Source organism: Ursus maritimus, unplaced genomic scaffold (assembly GCF_017311325.1).
Source record: "Ursus maritimus isolate PB19 unplaced genomic scaffold, ASM1731132v1 scaffold_12, whole genome shotgun sequence".
NCBI lineage: Eukaryota > Metazoa > Chordata > Mammalia > Carnivora > Ursidae > Ursus > Ursus maritimus.
The window spans coordinates 23,390,796-23,408,768 of NW_024423564.1; the positions used below are offsets into that span (position 1 = coordinate 23,390,796).

General features: G+C 31.9%; 1 protein-coding gene across 3 annotated transcripts in view; it reads left to right on the forward strand.

Annotated features, from left to right (window-relative positions):
- The window catches only part of DPYD (dihydropyrimidine dehydrogenase), a 788,358-nt gene that overhangs the window by 106,803 nt on the left and 663,582 nt on the right, over positions 1–17,973 (forward strand). For all 3 annotated transcript variants that reach the window (XM_040626998.1, XM_040626997.1, XM_008697678.2), the window contains exon 3: positions 1,689–1,771. In XM_040626998.1, coding sequence (XP_040482932.1) covers positions 1,689–1,771 — 83 coding nt within the window. The remainder of the gene's footprint in view (positions 1–1,688; positions 1,772–17,973) is intronic.

Here is a 17,973-nt window from a genome sequence, read left to right on the forward strand (position 1 = left end):
TTATTTATTACAGGTATAAGTAATTAAAATAGTGTGAAATGGGCCTCAGTACAGGAAATTGAGTAGTGGTTCATAATGGAAACAGAAACAGACCACATATATACTGTGACTGACTTTATGGAAAAGGTTAATTACAGTGGGGAAATTATGGTCCTTTCAGTAATTAGTATTGATTTAATCAATTACCTATATGGTGTGATTTCCTTTCTCACATCATATACAAATATCAGTCCCTGAGGATTGAACATCTAAATGTGAAATGTAAAATAATAAAGTTCTATGAAAAATATAGGAAAATATATACATAACCTTGGAGAAGTCAAAGATTTCTTAAAGAGGACACAAAAAGGCAATAACTAACTATAAATTTAAGTAATAATAAATTGGACCTCATTAAAAATAAATTTTCTTCATGAAAAGGCACTACTAAAAAAGTGAGAAGATAAGACATAGAGCAGGAGAGAATATTTGCAATTTATATATCCAACATAGATCCATTATTCAGAATTCAAATTGTTTTAGATATATTTGGTAATTTTCCAGATTTTCACTATCAAAACATGTTAACTATGTGTTAAAAAGGATCTTTGCCCTAATTTGGTTCATTTAAAAAAAATCAAGCTAAAAATAGTGGTTTATATATCTCAATAGGTTTTAAATAAATTAATTCTTATATATTGGAAATTATTAATCTAAATTCTGTAATTTTCTAAAATCAGCATACTCTTAGTTATAATTTACAATAGAAGGAACACATTCGTGTTTAAAGTTTTGTTTTTTATTTTTTGTTTGGTAAGTTAGCTAAAAGCTCAATCTAATTACTTTATTTCCTAAATACCCCTAAATTCTGTATAAAATCTAATATGCAAAAAGATTCATGGATACATTTTTAGTTTAAAATTTAATTCTGTATTGCATTATGTTTTCAAAACTTATTAGGGTCATGTAAGATTAAGTTAGTTTTACATATAAAAATATAGTTAAGATTGTAATTAAAAAAAATATAAACTGTTAGAAAATTCAGTCCAGTAATGCTAAGAACCTGATATAATGTCACTATATTTTAAGAATTAAACTTATTTATTTTTAAACATATCTATATATAAAATATATATTTATTTTTAAACATATCTGTATACATGTATTTATAAATATATTTTTACAATTGTTATTTAAAGATCTTATTCTAAAATTTTGGTTGCAAATGTTGGGACTTTTATAATTATATTATACCTGGGCTGTATCTTTCCTTGTCAGTAGCTGCTAATTTTTTTAGAACTAGTTATTAATCCTATATAGTTTATTATGATTTCAAACTTACTTTTATTGACTTTCTCTTTTGAATTCAAATTGGTTTTGATGTACTTGAGATTATTTTAGAGAACTAATTTTTAAACCTCAAAGCTCTAGAAGTTGTACTAATTTTATATAAAATTAATTTATTCTATTTACCCTATTTTGAAAAATTGATAAAAAGACTTCCGTGATAGCTGTATCGTAAGACATTTTTATTTTGTTACTGTTGAATTCACACTGTCAATTTTAATGAATCCTACCCAATTAAAGTGGTGTGCATATTTTTCATGAGTCCATAATCAATATAATCAATTATATTTTTACATAATTGCATAGATGTAATTTTATCTCAGGATGTTGGAGGATTAATGCGTTTTTTTAATATGTTGCAGAAATGCGAGAAGCTGGAGAATAATTTTGATGACATCAAGCACACGACTCTTGGTGAGCGAGGAGCTCTCCGAGAAGCAATGAGGTAAGTCTGGGTCACCATAGCAACAGTCACAGATGTGGTAAAGAAAAAGTCATTCTTCATTATTGGGGGAACAAATGAGTTCATTGCCACCATTCAGCTCTGTTCTCTAAGGTATTAATTTGTCAGTGGAGAGACTTCCCTTGAGGCTGTACTTTGGTTTTGAAGCTGCATAAATGTTAAGCCTCAGTGCACAGTAAAAAATGTAAATGTTTAATTTGTTACTTAAAATGCTTAAGGGGTGTCTTGTTTTATATTTATACTAAACTGTGTGATTGAATGGAAATATTGTTCATCTAAATTCTGCCTGAATATAAAAAATAAACAGTACAATGGTGGTTAAACTGAGTAGTATTTTCTCCTAATTAATATTTAATTTAAAAAGAGGTACTTAAAATTTCATATTCTATTAGATTTTTATAGGATTAGATCATAGTGTTTTTAAACTGATTTACATTTTCACACTTTCGTAAAGCATATGGATTAACTTTTTTCAAATATAATGAGCTTGATGTTTTTTTTTTCTTTTTTCACTTTATAATGTTACTATTTCTAAATATTTCTCTGAAATCTCCCCAAACTTGATATCTTTTTAATAACTTTTAGGAAGCCTTATTTAAACCCATCTTTTACTATACATTAAAAATGTGTGAGGAATAAAACTCATCATCCTTAGAACTAGAAAATAACAAATGAGATTAATCTTAAAAGTTCTGAGTGGAACATTTTAGTGAGATAATTTCTAATATATTTGTACAGAAATAGTGTATTTACCTCTGTTTAGCCCATGAAACTACAATTGATTTTTAAAATATATCTCTATCCATGTTCTTTTTTTTTTTTTTTTTTTTTTTTTAGGATCTTAAGGTTAAAAATAATTTCAATAGGAGAAAGTATAAACCTATGAGGCTTCCTAGAAGAGTAGCTTGGGTACAATTTTGTTATTGCTAGCACACAGTTACCATATACTTTAGTTTAGAAGCTGCTCTCATTTAGTAACCTTCCTTTTACCATGCAAGCAGCAGGGGAAAGTAATTAAATTTAATAGAAGCTGCCCTCATTTTGAAGCCACTTCTATTTAAAACCACAGGGGGAGGTAATTAAATTTAATGGAAACAGTAGCTTCTACACAAAGATACATGGTACTTCTGTATAGATGATTATGATGTCACAAAAAGAGGAATAATATATTACTAGTACTGAGAAATTACCAGCTGGAGCAAGTGAGCCTATTTTATTGTTAATGTCTTCACTAATAAAAAAAGAGGGAAAAATAGAACTGAGTATACAATAGAGAATTTGCACCTATAAAATGCAATCAGACATTCACAAAAAGTTAGTTTTTGAAAAACAGTAATAAATTAAAAATAAGGTATAAAATATATTGTGAAAAAAGCCAATGTGGAAATTATGTATGGACTCCTGTTTTTCAATATAAGTCTTTATCCTGTATCTAAAACTACCACAGTTATAAGTTGAAGCCATCATTTTTTACATGCTTATTACAATAATTTTGAATATATGAAGTGTGTGCACACCAATATTTATCTAGAAAACTAGTTATTCTGTGTGTTTTTTTATATCTATTGAGTTTGAAGTAAGCACATAGACACACAGGAAGACAAAGAGAATGCCAGCTCTGAAGCTTTGAATAAGAGAAGTAAGGCCTAAGACATAGAAGGAATTACAAAGGGGCAATGTGAATGAAAATGGATGTGACTGAGGGAAATATAATGAACAAGGAAAGGACATGTAATTAGTACAGAAAATTTGTTATCAAGGAAAACCAAACTGAGTTATGGGAGAACTGTGTATGAAGAGATCATTCTGCCAAATTTTGTAATACTTTCCATTTTAAAAAATACCAGGATATTCTGCTTTTTTAAAAAGTAGAGGTGAACTAGTAAGAAAAGCATGTATTACCTGGTTGGAGTAACCTTTCAGTCACTCATGCTATCAGATAAAGCAGTATTCTAGATAATTTAAATCAGCTTTTAATTATATGGCTCTATAATGTACTTTGTTTACATTAGCAGCATTTTTTACACATGCACACATATTCATAGTGTTTAGACTCACTAAACACAAATAATTTAGTAACCAGAGTATTCAACAATTTAATATACTGTGGGCCTGCCACTTTTGTTTTGCTTTTGTTTTCTGCCTTTAGGAAACGTAGCAGGAGCTCATTCTTTTATATGTGAGATTATAGAAGCATGGGAAAAAAGTCATGATGCTCTGTGACTAAGAATAAGAGGAGAATGCATAAAAGGGCAAAAATTAGTTGCTCTCATCTGTGATCAATTTTTGCCTTTAGAAATGTGTCTGGATCAAAAAAACTATGGTGAGGGTAAGAAATCTGATGTAGGCCTTGAAAGATGGCCAGTTTTGCAGGTAGAGGGAATAGAGTTGAGCAGTCATGGAGGCCTGCAGGTGCAAGGTGTATGTCGGGAAGAGTTAGTAGCTGATGTAAAGCAAGTTTTTTTCAAGCTCTTTTGAACATCTGTTTCCCCACAAAACTCACATAGGCAGAATGTTTGGATCAGTAACATCTCTCCTTATATGTCAAAAATCCTTGGGCGGAAATGAAGCAGTACGAAGTTGGCAAAGATGATGGGAGCAATTCAGAAACTCAGGGTGGGAGAAGGGGCAGTGGGAGAGAGGTATGAATAATTTGCTGAAAACCTCAGTATCGGGGCCGGCCTTAGGAGGCTGGCTGGAAATGTGTTCATTACCATATTCTGGAGGCCAGTTACCTAGAGTCTAGCTTGCCATGATAAAGAATATAAATTATTTCAGGAAGTCATGTTTTTAAGGAAGCGGGGTGACAGGATTAAATATAAAAATTAGAATGTTGTAGAATTCTAATGGGGAAGAAGTTACAATGTAAGGATAGATATAGTTTTTCATTTATTTAATAAATATTTATTGGGTTTTTGTAATATACCAGGTGCCGGGAATATAGAAATGAATAAGAGACAATTCCAGCCCTCAAGGAGCTAATAGTCTAGTGGAGGAGAGGTATACAAATCAAATGCTTGATGTGAAGACTCAAAGCCCCAATCTTGAGTCCTTTCTTCGATTCCCAAACTTCCATGGTAGCTTTTATCTTGATCCATGGACATGGCCTAGCTCAGCTATGGGAACATTCTCTTCTCTCAGAAGCTTAGCCTCTGCAGCAGCCCTCCCGTGTCTCTGACACCCGCAGTGGTGTTCTCCTCCTGAGAGTGTCAAGCCTGGAGAAGCGAGAGCAGAAGGGGACTGAATCTGAAGACTGACATTTTGTGAGTGCTGTGTTTCGGCACTGTCACCAAGTTGGATACCCCTCCCTGTTTATTAAAGTCCCACTATTTTTGTAAACGTAGAACAGGAAAGAGGACTCTGTTCTTGCCCAGTTCTCTGTCATCTCATCCAGTCTCTCTTCATGGCCAGTCTTTGCCATGCAGTCTTGAACATGTTCTTTTCTCAGTATCTCAGCTCATGAATTGTTTTAGACCCCTCCCGTGCTTCCCTCTGATCCCAGATAGGTGGACCTGTAGCCAGCTATCTTAAAACACAAGGGGCTACAACCTACTCTGGAATGTCCTGGCTAGAAAAAAAGCAGCTATTTGATCAGGTTTTAGCTAATCTTAGAATGGGGAAAAATAATTAAGAAGGTTGTTTTTGCAGCAGAGTAGAGGGTGCAGTGGAGGGGATGAGAGAGAGATCAGTGACTTCAGTAAGATAAAGGTGGAAGGGTGTAGAGGTCAACAGAGCAGGGGTGTATGTTTGAGAGATACAAAAATATTTAGAATGTAGATCTGATGAGACTTTGTGGCTTAGCCTCAGTAAATCATATCCCTGATTTAATCTGTGCTACTCTGTTTAAAACCTTTTAAAGTATCCTTACCCTTTTTGAATAAATTCTAACTTTGTGTGCCCAACTAGATAGTAAATTCCATGAGAGTAGGAGGAGTGCTATTTTGTCCTTGTTTATATTCTTAGCCTCACCATGGTATTAGCATATAGTAGGTGCTTAATAATTATGTGTTGAATTCTTGATAAAGATAATAAGGAGAATCACTAAGGGCAAGTCAAATGTTTTTATTTTGAATATTTGGACATACATGAAATAATATAGGAGAGAAAAAAAGATGATTAAGGAAGAGTATTTTGGTTTCCAGATGAATTTGAGATAGCTACGGCAAACTCATGTGTAAATTTGCAATAAGCAGAGGAAAAATATAATTCTAGAACTCAGGAAAAATACTGGGGGTTGATGTGCACATTTGGGACTTGTTAAGTATTTTGATTCTTGTAGCCATAGGAAAGGATGTGATTTCCAAGAATAGGACATCAAATCAGAAAGGAGGAGAGTCTAACCAGATGCCTAAGAAAATATCGGGCTTAGGAAAATGTGTGTCACAAAAAGACATATTTTGAGATTTAAAAATTATAAATAACTTTCTCCAGCAGAGTAAGTTGGAACTGTAAAATGGTGTGCCTGAGAAGAAAAGGGTGGGCGGCATTCCTGGCCAGGGTTCTGTGGCTCCTGGAGATATCTAGAGCCGTGCTGCCCAGTAGAACTTTCTGTAAACTGGAGTAGAACTGTCTCTAGTAGAAATGTCCTATGTCTGTTTTTTTAGCATGATTGCCACTGGCCACACATGGCTACTAGGCACCTGAATTATGGCTATTGTAACTGAAGAATTGAATATTTAATTTTATTTAACTTTTATTAATCTAAATGTAAATAGTTGTATGCGGTTAGAGGCTGTGGTTTGGACAGCATCACCCTGTAGGGGTATGTCTCGTTTGCTAATGTGACCTTCATCCATCTCTCACTAATGGGATTCTCATCAGTGGAGCGAGTGGCTAGGGTAAGGCCAGACCATGTTCACACACATCACACATATACATCACACACTGGTTCTCTCAAAAAACGAAGAGTAAAAGGTAGATTCGTAACACAGTAATGGTTGTAAAACCAAAATTAACAACAATGACTTGATACGGAGGAGGTAAGTGACTATTATTCTCTCAGAGAATTAACAACAATAACACTCCAGGAATTAATAAAAAAAATTTAGTATTGTGGTCAGATTTAAGATAAAGATGGAAATTTATGAGGTTTTCTATGTATAACCCGTAACTAGTTAGTGGTTGCAATGGACAGTAGATCCTATGACGATCCTGTGAATTTATTATATTATAAGGTACCCCAAATCATCCAGGACATGTTGAGTCACTCAATAAGTGGTGCAAGAGGCAGTTGTTTTGTTATTTGGAAAAAGAAATCACTTCATATTTTCACCTCACAGGTGCTAAAGGATGTTTCATATGTATTAAGGAGCTAAATGAAATAAATGAAACAGCCAAAGTCCACTCGATATGGAAGTGACTTTTTTTTTTTTTTTTTGAGGTTTGGGTAGGGAAAGACATGATAAGCTAAAAAGTAGTTGAAGAAATCACTAAGCTTTGCCTGCATTAAAAAAGCTTCTGTACATGGAAAGAAATCACGAAATTAAAAGACAACATCAGCGTACTATATTGCTGTGTGTTTAAGAGATTCAAAAAGATAAGAGCTCCATGGATAATTGGCAAAGTATGATTAAGAAATCTTTGAAAATATTCAACTGTAACAGCTAAAAAAATAGAAGTTATGTAAAAAATGTACTAATTTCTTGATTGCTGACATTACTGCAGTTCAGTGGGGAGATTTTTGACTCCTAGCAATGGAATGGCAAGACAGCCATTTCTCATTCTCAGAGCTCAAGAAGGGTGGAAATGATTGCGGCATTTAAGAAAAGGATCGCACCAATAAGTACACAGAGCCTTAAAACAAACATACCCTTTCCATATTAATTTAACTTCCTGAAATAGATTATGCGGAAGACTTAAAAATTATGGACAATCTGAATCTGTTTCTCAAATTATTAGAGTATAACAGCAAACAAATTGAATAGAACCTAGTCATCTACTATTAAGGAAATGAGGAGATGAGTATTATATATACATACATATGACTTACATTTCTATATACATATATATGATTTTGTATTTATATATAGATATATAAACTTAAATATATTTATAAAATATATATTTAACATGCATAATATTTAAAGACACACGTAATGGTAAATTATGGCATATTTAATTCTATCTGGATATTAAAATGATCTTCACCATAGAGTTTTTAGTAACACACGAATCCTCATGTTAAGGTGTTCACTGAAAAATGCCAGGAAACAAAATTGCATGTAGAACATTATCCCCACTGAATATAAAGAATGCAGAGAAAGAAGATGAGATTAAAATATAGTAAAATAGCTATTATATCTAGGTGATGGGCGAACAGATACTTTTTTCAGGCTTATAATTTTCTGTTCTAAATTTTCTATAATGGAAGCATATTATGAATGATTTGAAAAATAATGAAGTAAGAAAGGGAGATATGGAAAGAATAAAATACGAATACTAGGATAAGTAGTAAAAATCAGATTTTAGACTCCAACTGTGATTTTAGGTAAATTAATCTTCTTTTAGTCTTACTTTTTTATAAAATAGGATTAAAAAGTTAATGGAATTGATATAAAAAACAGCAATAATGTAGGAGAGGATGCTTTGTCATTTATGAAACATTAATAAAATGAAGATAGGAAGTATTATAATCTTTGTATACATTATTTGCATTTAATGGTGTTATAGTGATTATTTCAAAGAATTTACGTATGTCATACATAATAGAATTGACCGGAAAACTTCAGTGTTGCCTTAGAATGTAGAATACCAGAGGGAATATTTCTTGTCTAACTTATAAAGAGTTTATTATAGTTCCATAGCTGTGTAGAAATATTGTATAGGATTTCTAAAAATGATGACATAAGAAAAAAAACATTTTAAAGACAGGAAAAAATGCATCTCTGGGTTAAATCTCTGGCTATTGTATGATAATAGTGAATTTAGAAGTAAAATTCACAACTTCTTTTCATCATATTTTCTCCTTATCACTGCAGGTTCAACCTTCTTATCATGCCAAAGTGATTTGATTTCTGTATTATCATATTTTGCACCTGTCTTAGACCCTTTAATAAATTCTAAACATCAAGGGTAAACGTGGAACCTTTTTAACATTGTGTTTCTCTGTCCCCCTTTCAGTTCCAGAGGCAGTAGTGGGACATGTTTAGTGCATATATGAAATTAGAAGGTTATTCAGTTGAATAACTTGAGAAAAGGGAGAGTCAAATTCTGAGAAAGAAATGGTACATGCAGTTAATTAAGAAGAAAGAGTAAAAATGTGGTAGGAAGGTTTTAGACAATGACTTAATACCTAAAAATATAGATTGGTCACGTTTATGATCGGTTATACCTCTATGGCAAGAATATGAATTACATTTTTGGAATATAAACATTGCTTATCAGGGGTTAGTATTTTAATTTCAGAGCCAAACCTATTCAGTGACACCTGTTATATTTAGATTATTATTATGGAGATGGACTTCCAGGACATACATGAAATTTATTCTTCCTTTTTGCTTGGCTTTGTCACGTGTTAGGAATTCTGTCACTAGATGGTGATGTTGAGTTGCACAGTTTATGTTTCTGGCTTTTTTTCTGGTGTGTGTAATAGTAATTCTAGGTGTGCCGTAAACACAGCCATTTATACAGAGTTAAACAAAGTATAACTACAGAAACTTAGAAAATAGTTTTAAGAGATACAACCACATTCTAAATATTATTTAAGTCAAAAGGTTAACATTACTTTAATGTGCTTGTTTCTTTACTTTAGACTCATTAGGCTTTGAGAGGTGGAAGAAATACAAATAATAATCTAAATTTTTCATTAAAGGCTCAGATATTAAGGAGAGATTCAGAGACATTTAAAAGTATTTTCCAGTTTTTCTCTTCTAGATGTGTTAGTCTAAAAAGTACGCCTTTAATTTCACTTCTCCGTTAATATCCAGTGATAATGGGACTGTTTACCAACTGATCTAAGGGTTGTGTGACTCCTGGTACCTAGCTGCTTATTGTTACATTAATGTTTTAGTTATATTAAGGTTGCATCCCTTACTAAGCATAATTGTTAAACTACACTGATATTTCTTTAAATGGTACTTCTACATGAACTGGAGTAAAAACTGTTTCTATGAGTAGTTTTGTCTATCTGAATAAGACTTGAAGTTAAGAATATTAACATTATCCTACTTAATCTTATTTTTGTAGGTAAATTTGTGTGTATGCATATATTATATGTGTAAATGTGTATGTTTGTATATGTAAATGTGTACTTTCTATCTTTCTCTCTCTGAATCTTCCCTTCTCAGTCAAGGAAATCTTTCAGTAGGATAGTATTTTGAATTTGGAGATTCCTATGCTTTTTAGACATATTAGGATTACAAAGACTTATATATAAGAGGGTTCAATGAAATTCTTTTATAATAGTAAAAAAAGGAAAAGGGGAGGAGAAGACAACCTAAATATTTATGAATAGTGAGTTGGGTAATTTAAAAAATGAATGTATGGTGACTAACATAAAAAATAAATAAAAAATGAATGTAAGGCATGATAAATTTGAAATGTCTTTGAAGTAAAATATAAGATAAGATAAGAAAGTATTAACAAAATACTTCTAGTAAAATCATCGGATTGTTAAATAGTATGGAAAGTAAATATAATTTTTTCAAAATTCTGGATGTGTTATGCTATCAACGATTATAGATGACTTAACATTCGATACATATTTTCTTGCTTTCAGAGTTTTCAAAAATAAACATTATCTTTATAATCATAAATACAATGTATATGGGGGGCCTGGGTGGCTCAGTCGTTAAGCATCTGCCTTCGGCTCAGGTCATGATCCCAGGGACCTGGGATTGAGCTCCACATCGGGCTCCCCGCTCAGCAGGGAGCCGGCTTCTCCCTCTCCCTCTGGCCCTGCTTGTGTTCCCTCTCTTGCTGTCTCTCTCTCTGTCAAATAAATAAATAAAATCTTATAAAAAAAATACCGTGTATATGTGTGTCTGTGTTTGTTTTTTAACTATATGAAAAGTCTGACTTGTGAGATTAGATTCAGAAGCAACGTGTTAGTTTTCTATTTTAATCAGATTTCTTGATCCTTCATAATTATATTTCTCCAAGTCTTCTTTCACTAAAGGGATCAGCAAGTATCTCTCTAGAAAGTACCCCCCCACCGACCAAGTCAGCAAATTACAAGAGTATCCTCTTCTCTATGCAGAGGAGAGTATCTTGTCTTTATCATTTCTGTTAAAAAGAGGCACATATTCCACCATGCCCACAGTAGGTTCCTGCATTTGGTCATCTAACATATGCATGTGGTGACCAAGCTAATATCTTAAGATTTTGTAAAATCTAAACACAAGAGTATGCTATCACTTTTTTTAGACAATGGTGATATGACTACTCTAATAAGTAGTACTGGAATACAGCTTAGAAAATGCAGGTTAGGCATTAGGGAAATGATTAATCACCTAAAAATATATAAAATTAATTTCATTTGATTATTCTATGTAATTAAGTTTATGCAATTTGTGTAATATGAATATATGTATCTATACATACACACATTTGACACACATATACATATGGGTACACACAAACATACGTTTGGTATCATCTGTTTACAGTATAAATTACGATTGTTACTTTCATTCACTCCAGGGGTGAATGAAAGCAAGATTTGTCATTTCATTTTGGATGGATCAAAGATACTTTAATTTTTTTACTATTCATGGGCAATAGGAGAAAAGTCCTGTATTAATTCTCAGTAATGTTTATAATAAAATTATATATATGCTTGGCATTAATACTTCTGAATTATTTATAGATTTGGTAGTGATCGGTATATATGAATTTGGAACTATGTTGATTAACAAATCTTTTTCTCTACATTGAATTTTAATTAGAACTTGGATATGAGGAATATTGATCATATACTTATCAATGATAAATTTTTTGAAACAACAGCACAAATGAAATCAGGCATAGGTTAATTTAATTATATATTTATAAACTGCAGTATCATGTTCAGTAATCTAAACATTCGTTCATTTAACCTGGTGCCTACTATGTACAAAATACTATTTAAAAGGAGTATTTATAAAAGAAAATCAAATTAAAATTATAAGTACCATTTTATGACAACTCAGTAACTTTAGAATGATAAAATCAGAAAAGACAATATGAATCATTGGTAAATTGGATGTTTATATTTAAAACAACAAATTAGCAGCAGTATACATAAACAGAAGTTAGCCATGCTAACAAAAAATTGCATTTTCCCCTTCGTAGCTTAAGATTGTATATTAAAGACTAAAAAGGAAGGGATACAGCTTTTGTTTTGCTACCAAAGAAAAGTGCAGAGCTAAGTCTTACTCTAGAATGCTTATCATTTTAGATACAGACTTTGAATGAGCAGCTAATAGCTAAAATTATTTAGGAGATAAAAATTGGTACTGTGAGGATTAGCTTTAATTTTAAGTATCCATAATTGAAGTGCCACATTATGATTTTAATGTTATGATAATCTTGTTAACAAGCTGTTGTGTATATACTATCATATTTTAATGTAGTTCCAAAGCTTAAGTAAACCATAAAGTAAATTGCTTTTTGAATCAGGCTTTTACAAGTGGAAAATTAGTGGTTTACATGTTTTGAATACATATTTTGTAATTATGCTTGGCATTTTCTACAACTTAAGAAGAATAATAGAATAGGTTTATAGCTAATACATTATTGTTCATAACACATTGGCATATTTTGTTATTGCCCACTCTAATTAGCTTGGGTTTATTCCACATGTACTATAAAATAATAACTGACTCTATTTCTTTTTCTGTAATAGTCTTCTCTTCTGGAAGATACACATTGTAGTTTAGTTATGCTATTTCTCATTTCTCATATATCAGCACATTACTGTTAACACAAAATTAATACCTTTTCTTATCTAGTATTTGTACAGGTTATATACACTGTTATATACACTGATATACACTAAATTACATTCATTGGGAGTGTTTGTGTTTATTTATGTTTGGGGAAGTAAAAAGTGTCCTATTCTGATAATTGGTGAAGGTAGCTAGTAAGTTAGATATGCTTTTTTCTGAATTTGTTCCTTCAGTTGATAAATACAAAACATGGCAATTTGATAGCCTAAAACAGAAATAAGCAAACTTTTGGGGTGCCTGGGTGGCTATATTAGTTAAACCTCTGACTCTTGGTTTCAGCTCAGGTCATGATCTCAGGGTCCTGGGATGTGGAGCCCCAAGGCAGGCTCTGCGCTCAGTGGGGAGTCTACTTGAGAATTCTCTCTCCCTCTCTCTCTGCCCCCTCCTCTTCTTATGCTCTTTTTCTCTCAAATAAATAAATAAAATCTTTTTTTTTTTTAAAGGAAGAAGCAAATTTCTACATAATAGTCCATATAGTAAATACTCTCTGCTTTCTGGTTCATACAGTCTCTGTTGTGGTTACTCAGTTATGCTGATGTAGTGCAAAACGAGCCACATAGACAATATGTGAACTAATATGTGTGGCTGCATTGGTGTGGCTGTGTTCTAATAAAATGTTATAGAAACAAGCAGCCAGGTGGATTTATCCCATGGGTCATAGTTTATTGACCTCTGGTTAAGAACAGACTTGACATAAATCGATTAAAATAAATTTCAGGGGTACCAGGGTGGCTCAGTCAGTTAAGTGTCTGCCTTCTGCCCAGGTCATGATCTCAGGGTTGTGGGATTGAGCCCTGCGTTGGGATCCCTGCCCATCAGGGAGTCTGCTTCTCCCTCTCTCTGCTCATGCTCTCTCTCTCTCTCTCTCCCTCTCTCTCTCTCAAATAAATAAATAAAATCCTAAAAAAATAAATAAAATAAATTTCAAAAAATAATTTGGTAAATATACTATGAATTTGTGATTGTCTCTGATAGATTAATACTGAAAAATAGTATGGAGCTCGTCCAATTTTATTAACAAAGATGACTATAGAACATTTACTGAGTGTCATTATTTCCCAATTTCTGGGCTATTCCTTGAAATTGAGTAAGTCGCACTTCCTAGATTACCCATTTAAGTAAACAAGCATAATTCACAGATAAATCACCAATTACAGTTGTAAAATCACCAATATGCAACCAATATGAGGTCATGACATCAGTGTCACTGAATCAATTAGCATTAATTTATTATGTTTATGGTTTAGAGTTAAAATGTAGACTAACCACTGAAGAACCATCTGCGTCATGAAACAGTATAATGTTACTTTTCATTTTGTCACTACTTTGCCACAATGTGGTACCTATAAAAATACAACATTGTTATATCTTAGTTTGTTAACTATTCTTACAAATGTGTGAAAAATTGTGGCATCTACTAAAGTTGCATACATGATATCTGATATTGATTGGAAAATATTGTGATGTGTTCCAAGAGCCATTATTTTAACTCCTTTATAAACTTTTATACCCATGGAACCATCTAAGGAACTGCCTTCATTTCAGAAATTTAACCAATCTGTATTTAATAAATCTGTGAATTATAAATAATTATTTTTCTTCTAGTCCACAAAGAAGTTTTTTAGTATTAAATAAGATGCCATATGAGATACTCTGAGCTCTTTTAAAAGATGCTCTTGATGTTTAAACTTCAGTCATCTTAATGTTTTCCAAAGAACCTCCTAAGAAAATTAGTTTAATTTAGCACATTTTTCCTAACTTTTAGCCTTATAGTTCTTTCCCATTTTAAGGGCCATTATTTTGGAATGCAAATAGAAGAAATAGTCATTTTATTTTGAGATCTTATGTAATATCAACTTTCATCAAGTTTTAGTGCGAATGGGTGTTTGTCATTGGACTACAGAAGTAATACTTTTAATGGGTATCTGTGCTGTTTACAGACCAATTACCTTGCCAGTATCGTCCTCTATCTTTCAGAAGACTTTAGAAAAATCTTTTTTATTTTTATTATTATTTGTTTAAGATGGGAAAGAAAAATGATTTACAATAAGGTTAAATTACTTACTGGTATTATATGTCATTGTCATATTTTCCCCCCATATTTCATTTTTCCTTCATCCCCTTAGAAGTTATTTATAATTTCATATTCTGTGAGAGAATATTGCTTGAGACATTTCTCACCCAGGGGTAAGAATTGTGTTGAAATTTAAACAGTTTGGATGAAAAAATGTTTTGGAGATCAGATTTTTTTCTTTTTAAGAGAGTGAAACAAGTATAAGATTTTTTTTCAATGCTGAGAAAAAAACCTACTGGTTTTGACACATAATTATAATTAAATGACTAAATATGAATAAAATTTATTAATAATTTATTTTTTATATTTCAGTTTTTATTTAAATTCCAGTTAGTTAACATACAGTTACAGGTGTAGAAGTTAGTGATTCATCACTTAACATATAATAGCCAGTGCTCATCACAAGTGCGCTCCTTAATATCCATCACCCATTTAACCTATCCACCAATCCACCTCCCCTCCAGCAACCCTCAGTTTATTCTTTATAGTTAATAGTCTGTTTTATGGTTTGCCACATGGCTTGAAAAAAAGAGAGAAAGGTAAACCACAAATAATTTAAAAAGCATTAGATGCCAGTTCGAACCTGTCACTACCATTAATTAAAATCTGAGAATCATTCCTTGAGTCGGGTCATTCCATTAAAATGAAAGTCTACTGTTATTTGGTAGTAATATGAGACTTATACTGCAGTTCATATTTATTCAAGATTATTCTGCTCATCTGAAACCTTTAGAGAATTGATTGTTCTTTCAGTACTTCTACCAAAAATCTGCATGATTTTAAGGGTCATAACAAATATATTCGTCATGTAATTTTTCTATAAATGATGTTATTTCAGAAATATATCTTGTCTATATCAATTCTAATAAATGCTATTTGTAACCTATAACTATGAGCAAACTAGGATTTTCTCGATATATCTAAATTATTACATGCCTCATATTATTTTTATGTTTATTATTATATTATTTTATCATTTTGTCTGATTATATATAATAACAAATGCAGTTAAAATGTGATGACACATGGAACCTTGAATGCACACTGCAATCCTCTTGGTGTGGAAGGGACTTTTTTAAATGTTTAAAAGTAGATATAGTAGTATAGTATACCTTAAAAAAGTAGTATACCTTAAAAAGCAGTATACCTTAAGTACATATACCATCCCCATACCTAAGCCAAACTCCAGAGTAATTAAATGAAATTTTGTTGGGGGGGGGGAGACTATAGTTACTACTTTTAAAGCATCCCAAGTAATTCCAGAATGCAGCCAACGTTGAGGACTACACTTTCAATTGGTCTCCTTGTAGGCTATTCTGCACACAGCAACCAGAAACATCTTATTACTTTATCAAATCATGTTTCTTCTTCAGTCAGAATCCCTCAGTGACTTCTTACGTCACTTGGAGTAAAAGGGAAAATTCCAACAATGTCCTGTCTAATCCAGATCCTCTCCACTGTCTCCTTGACCTTATGTTTTATGACTCAATTTCTCACTTACTTTCAGCCACAGTAGCCTAAGTACTTAGAAATTAAACAATACATTTCAAAATAACTATGGAATAGAGAAGAAATCACTGGGATATTAAAAAAATATTTGAAGCTGAATAATAATGAAAAGAAAACCTCAAAATTTTACAGATGCAATTAAAGCATAATTTAGAGGAAAGTTTACAGCTACTTTGGACAGTGTTTTTACAGTTTATTTTAAGACCAACTGTCCTTACCATTCTTCACATAATTGAAAATTGATTATGGATATATAAATCATTATTTTAAGTAATAAAAATATTAAAAAACCCAAATAAGAAAATGTTTTACATAATAGGATCAGGAATAAGGTGAGGTAGTACACTGTTAACATTCCATTCCAATACCTTGCTAGAATCCTAGCTAATGCAGTAAGATAATGAAAGGAAATAAAAGGTATGCTGATTGGGAAGGGAGAAATAGAACTGTATTTGTTTACAGATGACATGATCGTTTATGTAGAAATCTGACAAAATGATGAAAAAAATCCTATTGGAATTGAAAACAATTATATCAAGGTTGTAAGAGAAACGGTTAATATACAAAAGTCAGTTCCTAATATCAGCAGTGAACAATTGGAATTTGAAACAAAAAATAGCATTTACATAGCATCCAAGAAAATGAAATACGTAGCTATAAATCTAGAAAAGTATGTATAAAATCCATATGAAGAAAACTATGAAACTCTAACGAATGAGATAGAAAGAAAGAAGGAAGGAAGGAGGGAGGGAAGGAAGGAAGGAAGAAAGATATTCCACGTACCTAGATAGGAACACTATTGTTCAGATGTCAGTTCTTTCCAACTTTATCTTCATATTCAACACAATCCAAATCAAAATCCCAGCAAGATATTTTTGGTCATTGGCAAACTGATTTTACAATTAACAAGGACAGGTAAGAGACTCAGAATAGGCAATACAATATTGAAGGAGAGGAATAAAATCAGAGGACTGACACTACCCTCCTTTAAAATAGTCTATAAAGCTACAATAATCAAGACAGTATATTGGCTAAAGAATAGATAAATCAATGGAACAGAACAGATTGTTCAGCTATAAATCCACACAAATATAATCAACTGATCTTTGACACAGGAGCAAAGACAGTACAATAGAAAAGGGATAATCTTTCAAGAAATAGGGCTAGACCAATGACATCCACATGCAAAAAAAAAAAAAATCTAAACAGACTTTACACCTTTCACAAAAATTAACTCAAAATGGATTGTAGACTTACATGTAAATTGCAAAACTAGAAAATTCCCAGAAATCAATGTAAGAGAAAACCTGCATGATGTTGAGTTAGCAATGACTTTTAGATACAATAACAAGGCATGGTTCATGAAAGAAAGATTGATAATCTGCACTTTATTAAAATTAAAAAAAAAAAACTTCTGCTCTATGAAAGACACTGTCAACAGAATGAAAAGACAAGCCACATATTAGGAATAAAATTTTCAAAAGATGCATTTGATAAAGGACTCAAAATAATCAATGAACTATTAAAAGTCGATGATAAGAAAACAACCTGATTAAAAAATGAGCAAAAGATCTGAATATACAATTTACCAAAGAAGATACACAGATGGAAAGTAAGCATGTGGAAAGATGCTCAATATCGTACATAACTAGGGAGTGGCAAATTAATACAGTGAG